The sequence below is a fragment of the Paroedura picta genome, chromosome 15 (genome assembly GCF_049243985.1).
Source record: "Paroedura picta isolate Pp20150507F chromosome 15, Ppicta_v3.0, whole genome shotgun sequence".
Taxonomy (NCBI): Eukaryota; Metazoa; Chordata; class Lepidosauria; order Squamata; family Gekkonidae; genus Paroedura; species Paroedura picta.
The window spans coordinates 1,396,508-1,405,740 of NC_135383.1; the positions used below are offsets into that span (position 1 = coordinate 1,396,508).

A 9,233-nucleotide genomic window follows, 5' to 3' on the forward strand; every position below is an offset into this window, starting at 1 on the left:
AGCAGCAGAAGCAGCGTGGCCAAGGCGCAGGGAGCAGCTCTGGCCGGCCCCACGGGCGAAGGCGACGGTCCCCCCAGGCCGGCCCCGCCCCGCATCCCCGCCCCGCCCCGCCCCATCCCATCCCATCCCCTCCCCTCCCCTACTCCGAAGGGCCGGCCCGCTCGCGGGAAGCCCCCATCCCCTTTTGCCTGGAGGCCGCGAAGGACCGGCTCCTCCCTGCCCCCCCCCTCAAGCCGCAGCTCTGCCCCGCCTGCCCCAGGTGCAAGCCCCGGCATCGCCAGTCCAAAGGACCAGGCAGGAGGGGACGAGGAGGACCCTGGGGAGACCCTGCCGGACGGAGCGGCCAAGACTGACCTCGGTGGACAGCGAGTGATGAAAACACACGGCAGGAGCTGCCAGAGGCTGTAGTGATGGCCGCAGGAACAAGCAACTTTAAAAGATTCGTGGAGAAGTCTAGCCGTGGTGAGCCTCCACATTCAGAGGCACTAAGCCTGTGATTCCCAGAGCCTCTGCTTAACTGGGCGAGAAATAGGCAGTGCCCAGTTAGCCTTTCCCATCAGATGTCAAAAGGACTCTGGTGGCATTTTGTCCAGATTCCTGTTCCCAGAAGTCAGCAACTGAGCAAGCGGCTTCTACGTTCTCTTCTTCCCAGGATGAATCCACAGTGGCTGCCTCAGGCAGAGAGAGAGAGAGAGAGAGAGACAGAGACAGAGACAGAGACAGAGAGAAAGAGAGAGAGCGGCAGTTGACCCCAAAGCCCTTTCCCCATTAACGTTTCTGGCTCTCGACCTGATGTCCAGTAAGCGGAACTCCTACATGAAGCAAAACTTGCTCTTTGATTCAAAGTGAGACTGAGAAAAACCGCGACCGAGAAGAAGCCGCCGTTAGGAGAATTAGCATGTCACACTTGCTCCGAACTGAGATTCCCGGCCGAGATTATCGCTGGAAAAGGACGAGGACTTTGAGTGGGGAGATGAAGCCCCAGATAATGCCCCAGATCCGTTTCTCTCTCTGCCACCCAACGGCCCCGCGCGGAAGGGCACCGAGTCTGCCGGATCTCAGATGGGTTTCTGAATCATTTCGAACACTTGGCCCTGCGGGGAGCGTCGTCACCCGCTTGGTTTGCTTCTTCTTTGTGGAGCGCCACATCTGAAGTTCGGCACGTCCCACGGAGACCGCCAAATAATATTTCTAAGGAGCTACGTTTGCGCACCCATGCTTCTGTACTGACGGTGCGGGATGACGGATTTATCGCACGGTGTGTGTCATGTTGCCAGGGGATCCTATGGTCGTTGGGCCGGGGATGTTCGGAGAGGGTTTGCCATCGCCTGCCTCCGTGTCATGACCTCCCTCGTGTCCCTTGGAGGTCTCCCCTCTGTCCCCCAGAGAGAGAGAGAGAGAGAGAGAGAGAGAGAGAGAGAGAGAGAGAGAGAGCACAGTAATGCAGCAGAGAGATTTCCCAATAAGAGCCATAAAGTCACTCTAATTTACACGCAGGCAGGGTGTCCGTGTTCGTCTGAAGTAGCAGAACAACGTTTGAGTCCAATGGCTCCTTTAAGGCCAACTAAGTCATCTGAGATGTTTTATTCGAGGTTGTGTGCATGCCAACCCTTGCACCTTGGGTAAAACTTGGTTGGTTTTAAAGGTGTCTCTGGACTCAAACCAAGCTCCCCTTTACCTAGATGGCAGCCAGTTCCTCAAAATCCACACAGGACCCCTGGCCTGGACCAAGCCTTGGAGGACTTACATGCCCACCTTATCTTCAGTGGACCTCCGCTTCCACTAAAGACAGGGGGAAAGCCCAAATGTCCTGCTACGTCTCGTAACTGGAGACAAACCCCCGCCAGCCTCCTTGCTGAGAGTGACCTCCTTGCTCACCCGGCCAGCCTCCTAGAAAGCCCCACGTCCGGCAGCAGGGCCAGAAAGAGCTGGTCAGAAAATGACCCAGTTGACTCTGGACCGCCGTGACCAGCAGTGGGTCCCAACCCAAACGGCTTTGTCCTTTGCGAGAAAAGGACTGACTTTGGCACAGCTGCCCCACACGGAACAGGGAGGAGCGGATGGCTCTACGGGAAGCTCCGGGGTTTGGGTCACAAACGAAATGGCATTGGGGCAGGGGATGAGGAGTTTGGCTCTGAGCAGAGGAACGATTTCGGAAACCTCCAGAAACCTGCGCCTTTCTGATTAGGAAGTTAGATTTTATCTTGACCGTGCTCTTGTGTGTCGTCATCCTTCTCTATCTAAGGACACCAACAACACCCTGATGATGCTCCGATACAAAAAAGGCTGTAACTTTTAACTGTTTTAAAGCCACAAGAGAGGTTAGGATGCTGAAATGGAGGAGGAGGAGGAGAGCTGTTTTTGTGTGTCCTGCTTTTTACTACTCAAGGAGTCTCAGTGCAGCTTACAAACAAGGCAGAAACCAAGCCAAACACAAACCGCTTCCCTGCCTCCCTCTGGGACTTTATTGGCACCCAGCCGAAGTGGCTGTGGAGCAGCTCTTGGGGCTGGTGCAGCAGGAAAGGGCTCAGGGCCCCAGTCTCCAGGTTGGACCCTCTGCTGCCACAGGCTTCTTTGTCTCTCTGGCTGCTGCTCGGCCCCATTAATGCACACAGACCCAAGAGGTTTCTGGATCCTGGCACCCAGCGTCACCCCCCTACTCTTCTCCCATGTCGTCCAGAACCGGGAGACTGTCGTACGACTCCGGGTCCAAGCTGGGCGGAAGCGGAATTTCAGAGTCGTAGGAGTCGTCAGTCAGCGGGAAACTCTCCGGCGGGGGGAACCAACCGGACCTCTCCGAGCCTCCCTGACACTCCTCTGGCCGGCACGTGAGGCACTCCTGCAGGGAGCAGGGCCTCTCCTCCCAAAACCCCCGGGTCTCCACGGGGACGGTGAGATTGGCAGCCCAGGTCACCAAATACCGGAGGCGGGCTTGTTTGTGTAAGTTGCACATGCAGATCCAGGGCTGCCAGCTGCTCCAGTGGACTCGCATCCCGCCTGCGGAGAGTAAGACAGGGGCAGGGGGCTCGGCCTCAGCTCCTGCACCCCCTTCAAGGGGCATGTGGGGGGAGGGGGGGAGGCACCCCAGGGGTTCATCAGCAGACAAGAAGAGGGGCTTTGTGGCCCCCTCCCCAAGCAATGCCCCTCCCCACTGCAAAGATTCAGACTTCTTGCAGCATCCGAAACACAGAATCGGCTCCAGTGGCAGACTGGGGGTGGGGGGTGGGGGGAAGAGTTTTTACCGAGGTCCACTTGCAAACTGGAACTGCTGTGGCTGCTCAGTAGCCAAAGGCTAGAGGTCGAGAGCAGCCACGTCGCCAGCAGCCCCATCATCAGCTCTGGGACAGAGAAGGGTCCGGATCTGGAACTCGGAACCCTCTTGGAACAACAGGCCTGCACAAGGGAGGTTGTTGCCATGGCAACCCCACGAGAAAGGAGCCAATCAGCAGCCAGCATTCCGAGAAATATTCACAACATCCTGCGGAGCATCACCAGGGCCGGCTGCTCGGACAGTTCGGTGGCAGGAGCCGTGATTTCTGGGCTTGGGGAAAGACGTGGGTCTCTTGCAGGAGCTTTCTTAGCCACCAGCCTCGGTCTTGTGGGACTCCCCCCCCCCCCCCGTGGAAATCCACGAGCATTCCTTGTTCCTTTAGCCTTCTAGAATTAAGTAATTCTAGACATAAGTAATTCTAAGAATTTTTATTCAAAATAATTTTGGAAAACCCTCCTTGCTCAAGTACGATTTGGGGGAAAAATAAACCCTTTTTAAAATTGTTTGCAAACTCCCTGGGTTTTGAGGACCAAACAGAGTTTTTTGTTGACGATCCCAGCTTTTCTTGAACTCAGCTCTGCTGGAAGCTGGGGGTGGGGCCTGCTCAGTTCCAGGTGCAGAAGCCGCCCCAATCCTTCATTCCCGGCGTACTGATCTCCCCCTGCCACGGGGGTGGGAGAGATGGATGCGCTCTAACTGAGAGGCGCCATCTGGCTACGCTGCGTCCGCTGACCCCACAGACGAGACACGTTGTAGAGTTCGAATGCCGTCGCACGGGAAAGGTCGAGGAGGTCATCCGTCCTGCTGGTTCCTGATACTTGAGACCCAGAATTCTAGAACATTGGGTAAAAAAAAGGGGTACCGTGATCCTAGATGACCGAAGTCGACCCAGGCTAGTATTTGGGTGGGAGACCTCCAAGCAACATGAAGGTCATGATGGGAGGAAAGCAATGGCGTACCACCTCCAGTCCTAGAATCTCCTGGCTCCATGACACACGCCACATGCCACACGACAGACAGACGAACAGACACATTTTAGGAGCCCGGCAATCAATTCCCCCTCCCATTAACCATTTTAAAGTCTCCTTTGAAGAAACCCTAGGACTGGGTCAAGAATATTCTGCAGCCCGCACAGGATCAGGCCCATCTGCACAATCTCCCTTCCCCGGCCCTGCACATTCTGCGTTCTTACCCAGTCTGAGTGGTTGGAAGATTCAGCTGGCAGGGTAGTTCGGAGGTCCAGGCTGCTCAGGGTGGAGCTGAACGCTTGGAGGGGGTTCTGCCAGCCAGCCAGGCAGTGCTGTGGGAACAGAAGGGAGGCCCTGACCCGCTGGGCTGGAGGGGCCTCGGCCTGATCCAGCATGGCTTCTCCTATGTTCTTATGCCTGGAGCAGCGATGCTCTGTACTGGGGGGCCTCTGGGGTTCTGGCCCTGGGGGTGAGCCTCCTGGTGGCCCCGTGTGACACAGAGGGCTGGCCTGGATGGGCCACTGGCCTGACCTGACGAGCTTTCTGCTCTTAGAAGCCAGAACACTCACCGAGGGCAGGGCCAGGTCATCGGCCGGCTCGAAGCTCTTCCTGCGGTGGATTTTGTGCTTGTACGCCGGGAGGAGGGTGGACCGGGGGATGCTGACCCTGCAACAAACAGCACACCCAAGAGGCCCTGGCAGGCACCCGGAGGGGGGAATTCCCTGGGTGGGGGTGGGGAGTCCTTTCCGGATCAGGGCAAGGCAAGTGCAGCTCTTCCTTCCGGTGCGATCCTCTCAGTCGTGATTTTCTACTAAGCACTCCCACGGAGAGTGAGACAAGGCCAAACGCCCAGGGCAGCACTGACGTTGCTCACCACCACCCGGCACTGCCCCCCTTACCCTCCTGGGCACCCCGAGGAGCTGAGACGGGGTGCATTTGGCAGGCTCGCCGAGTTCTTTCCTCACCTGACGAAGGTGGGCTCCACCAGAGTTTCTGGAGGCTGCTGAGTTCTCAGAGTTTTGCAGATGGGACAGGCTGACTCGGGTCCCGCAGGCACAGCAAAGAGCCGCTTGTTCAAGCGATAGCAGAAGACGCCTGCAAGGGACACCGGGAGCTGCTGCAGGCCGGGCTGGGGGGGGGGGCACTTCTCCTGCCTGGGCACGGGGTGGGATATCGGGTCCCAGACCCCGGGGCCAGAAGGGTGTCCCCTAGGTCAGCACGGGCCTCCTCCCCAGGACAAACGACGCCTCAGGGCAGAAAGGCAAAGTGTCCTTTCGGCCCTGGGGGGCAGAGAGCCCACAGGATCACGGAACGCAAGGAGCTCTTAGTAGCCACCGAGAGGAGGGGGGCCTGACCGTACACTGATGGGAAGCCGATTCCGTCTCCGATCCTGGATTGAGAAGAGGGCTGCCCAGGATCGCCGACCTGTTGAGGAAATGAACAGCCAGTAGTTTTCTGGGGGGTAGTTTTCTTCTAATTCTTAATAAAATATCAAACGCACAAAATACTGATGCACACGAATCAGAATGTTGGTAAAACCAGATTTTCTGCGGTGCCAACTTGAAGAAAGCCCTCCTTCTGGTGCCAACCCACTTTACTTCTGAGGATCAGGATGGGACCTGCCGAGCCAGGCCTCCGTCTGGAGATCTTAACTTCCGAGAGCTCAGTTCCTCCTCCTGGCCTGGATGCACAAGCCCTCCCCACAGGGACTTCTGCCTTCGCGTCGGACTCTCACCGCAAGCATCCATCGTAGACGCAGGCCTCCCTGTTCACCCGCCGGAAGTCCTGCAGCTCAGAAAAATACCGCTCTGGCTTCTCTGACACCGAAGAGTCCATGTCTAGCAGCCCTGCGAAGAGGAGTCCGAGACAGGTCAGAGCACAAAAAGGAGCCTGGCCAAAAGTCTACGATACGTGGTCATGTTTCTCCCAAAAGCCAACCTCCACCCTGGCTCAGAACAGATTCCGCTTGGCTACCGAGAGTCATCTACTGGACTCTGAGTCTTCGTCCGCATTCTTCCCTGTCACGCCTCAAGCCATCTTTGGGGAGGCCGCGCTTTCCAATTCACTCGTCCTGCTCTTCCTGCATTTTATTGGCTCTCTGATGCAATGTTTAAAAAAATATATTTTGTAATCTGCCTTGAGGCTCAATGAGAAAGGCAGGCCATGGATCAGCCAAGCAAGCCAAATGCTCCCCTGAGAGCACCGCAGGAGGCAGAAACGCATTTACATTAACCACGTCCAGCGGACAAACTCTGCCAGGCTCCAGGCCTCACCCAGGACCCCTTCCGCCCAAAGGGATCACGCGGCCCCACCTGCTATCCAGTCGTATCCCAGGAAAGGACGGACCGACCATTCGTCCGCAGGGAGAGTGTATTCTTCAGGGTCAGACACAAAGGTCACGCGCCCGGCCTCCTTCTGCAAGAGAAAGGTCACCCCCTTGGTCAGAGGGCAGGTCCCTCTCCCAAACAAGCGCTTACAAGTTCTGTGCTGAGGCGGCCTTGGTGTCTGCAGAAGTCAGTCACTGTGGGGGTGGGGGGCAGGAGGGAGCTAAGGCAGCTTCATTGCCCCCCCCCCCTTGAAATAAGGCTGCCCTGAGCAGGCTGGGCCAGGCTCTCCGGTCCCATCTCAGCTTGGAAGCTAAGCAGGACTGGCCCTGGCTGGAATGTGGATGGGGGACCACCAACAAGGTCCAGAATCGCTGGCCTTGAAACCGGCCCCCAGGGGTGCTAGAGGTTGACTCTGACTCCAGAGGGCTTTTCTCCACTCCCCCGATAAGGCCAGAAAAGGAGAGAACTGCAGCGCCCACCTTTGTTTTCTCCTTGGCTTCCTTGCACTGAGGGGTGAGCAGGATCGATTTGGGGGCCTGCGGCATACGAGCCGATGCTCTGGACGTGTGGCTCCCTTTGGCTCGTGCCTGGCCTGGCTCTGCTCCGGCCCTCGGGCTCTGCGAGGGAGCTGGGTGCAAGTCCGGGTCTGCTTGGCTTGCAGGGATGGATTTCCGCTCTGGGCTTCCCAGAGAGTGGCCGTTTTTCGCCCTCTTGCTCCCCGCTTGGGCAGGTTCTCCCTCTGTGGCTGACTGCTCAGAAGTCTTCTCAGCCCTCTCGGAGCCTGGATGCCGCCCCCCTCCGTGTGGTGTTTCCTCCTTGTGGGATGGGGCCAACTCAGGCCCTGCCTCCCTGGACACCCTCCTCACAACGCTCCTGGTGAACTCTTCCGCAGCCCACTCTCGGCTCTCTTTCTGGAACGGGAACAGAAGGCAGAGTGTCTCCCCAACACCTAATGGCCCTCCTATACCCCCCCCAAAAGAAACCCCAAGATGGGACAACGGCTGCAGCATGACTCCCCAATAGGGGCGCCACGCCACCTGCTGATGCCTGCCAAGTCTTTAGAAAGTGGGCAGAGATCTGGGTTCAAATCTCAGTTCTGCTCTGAAGCAGACAGGAACAGACAGGCTACCCCTTCTACGTACCCCCCTCTGGGGACCGGATGCCCGGCCATTTTCAGGAGGGTCTCCTTTTGATCGCAGGGTCCGGGAGGGAGATGTGCCAGGCAGTCGTCTCCTGAATTCCTCTTGGTTTGCCTTTAGCCTCTGCAGGAGATCTTGGTTCATGAGGCGCAGTTTCTCCAGCTGCTGCAGGTCCATCTTCCGCCTCCTGCTTGGAGAGAGAACAAAACGGGAGATTGCAGGCCAAAAAGCAGAGACCAAAACCTCTTCTTAATTTCTGAACCAGGCCTGTCCAGAGGACACATCTTTGGGCATGGACCTGGTGTGCGTGCATGCATGCATTCTGGGCAGGAAAATACACTCTGCACATGCTCAGGGGTGGTTTGCCATGGCCTGCCTCTGCCCAGGGAGCCGGGACTTGTCGCTCTCCCACCTAAGCGCTAACTAGGGCCCAGATCCGGCTAGCCAGGGCCGCCCATTAAGGGCTGAGTGAACCTCTTGGGCGCTGCTTCGCTGGCTCAGATGGACAGGGCATTAAGGCGGACTCCAGCGGGTGTGTTGTGATGTGTTGTGCTGGTTGCCGTGGCGCCCGGAGGGAGCCAAGTTGGCCAAGGAACCTCTGGACGGCCTGAACAACCGCTGCGATCCCCGCCCGCCGGCCGAGGCTTCCCTGGGCGCAGGAGACCCTCCCCCTCTCTCCCCCTCACTCACTCTCTCTCTCTCTCTCTCTCCCCGCCGGGCCGGCGCCTTTCAACTATGTAGCCAAAGCGGGGCTTCCGAACGCGCGCTGATTGGCCGCCCGCCGCCCTTCCCGGCGTGCCGCGCACCAACCGCCGCCCGCCCTCGCCTTTCAGGGGCCGCGCCCCCTCCGGGACACGTGCCCGCCGGCCGCTCCGCCCGCGCCCGGTGCCAGCCTCCAGGGGGGGCCGGGGGATGCCCGGGAGGGGGGCCGGCCACGCAGCCCAGCTGCCCTTTTCTCCGAGCCAGGCCTGCCTCTTCCTTCTCTTAAGCGCGGCAGACTCCAGCCGCCCCTTTGGGACGGACGATGCTTCATGCGTGGAAGAAGCCTGGCTGTGCGCGCCCACTCCTTCCAGCCCAAGGCCAGGCCTTCCCAGACAGCGGCCCGGCCGACCCCCCCCCCCCCGCCCCCAAACCTCCAAGAGGCAGCGACCCCCGTCGGGCCCCATCAACCCGCAGGCGTTGGCAAGCCCGTCTTCCGCCCTTTCGCACGCGAGGCCGGCCTTCCCGGAGGTTTTGCAGGGGCCGAACTGTTTAAAAAGGCATCGCCGTCGTTTCGCCCGTCGGCGGCGCCCCCTGGCGTCTCAGTGCCCGCCTGCAGCTGCTGGCAAGGGGCACGGCTGGCACCGTCTGCTCGCCAAAAGCCCTGCGACTGGGAGGCCTTCAGCTAGGGCTGGAGCTGGCAGGCCCGCAGCCGCCGAGGGATCCTGACGGCAAGGAGGAGGGAGGCAGGGACCGGGCTAGAGGGGAGGGGCTGGCCAGGACCGCAAACCGGGCATCTGGTTTGGGTGTAGGATTTTCGGAGGAAGCT

At 59.0% G+C, this 9,233-nt stretch overlaps 2 protein-coding genes across 4 annotated transcripts; both read right to left on the bottom strand.

Moving 5' to 3' along the window:
• Positions 1-2,448: 2,448 nt before the first annotated feature.
• On the bottom strand, positions 2,449-3,593 carry THSD8 (thrombospondin type 1 domain containing 8). Its single transcript, XM_077312144.1, has 2 exons — positions 3,243-3,593; positions 2,449-2,997 (listed from the first exon to the last, which is right to left on the bottom strand). The coding sequence occupies exons 1-2, from the start codon at positions 3,454-3,456 to the stop codon at positions 2,657-2,659; spliced, it is 555 nt and encodes a 184-aa protein (XP_077168259.1). The 5' UTR covers positions 3,457-3,593; the 3' UTR covers positions 2,449-2,656.
• Positions 3,594-3,684: 91 nt separating this feature from the next.
• MIIP (migration and invasion inhibitory protein) lies at positions 3,685-9,142 on the bottom strand. Of its 3 annotated transcripts, none has more exons than XM_077312141.1 (10): positions 8,839-9,142; positions 7,709-7,892; positions 7,046-7,477; positions 6,552-6,654; positions 5,975-6,086; positions 5,600-5,664; positions 5,205-5,334; positions 4,809-4,905; positions 4,464-4,571; positions 3,685-4,104 (listed from the first exon to the last, which is right to left on the bottom strand). In XM_077312141.1, the coding sequence occupies exons 2-10, from the start codon at positions 7,880-7,882 to the stop codon at positions 3,964-3,966; spliced, it is 1,362 nt and encodes a 453-aa protein (XP_077168256.1). In that variant the 5' UTR covers positions 7,883-7,892; positions 8,839-9,142; the 3' UTR covers positions 3,685-3,963. The 3 variants fall into 3 exon arrangements, with proteins under 3 accessions (XP_077168256.1, XP_077168258.1, XP_077168257.1); XM_077312143.1 differs by lacking the exon at positions 8,839-9,142 and adding an exon at positions 8,396-8,818; XM_077312142.1 differs by lacking the exon at positions 8,839-9,142 and adding an exon at positions 8,118-8,372.
• Positions 9,143-9,233: the final 91 nt, after the last annotated feature.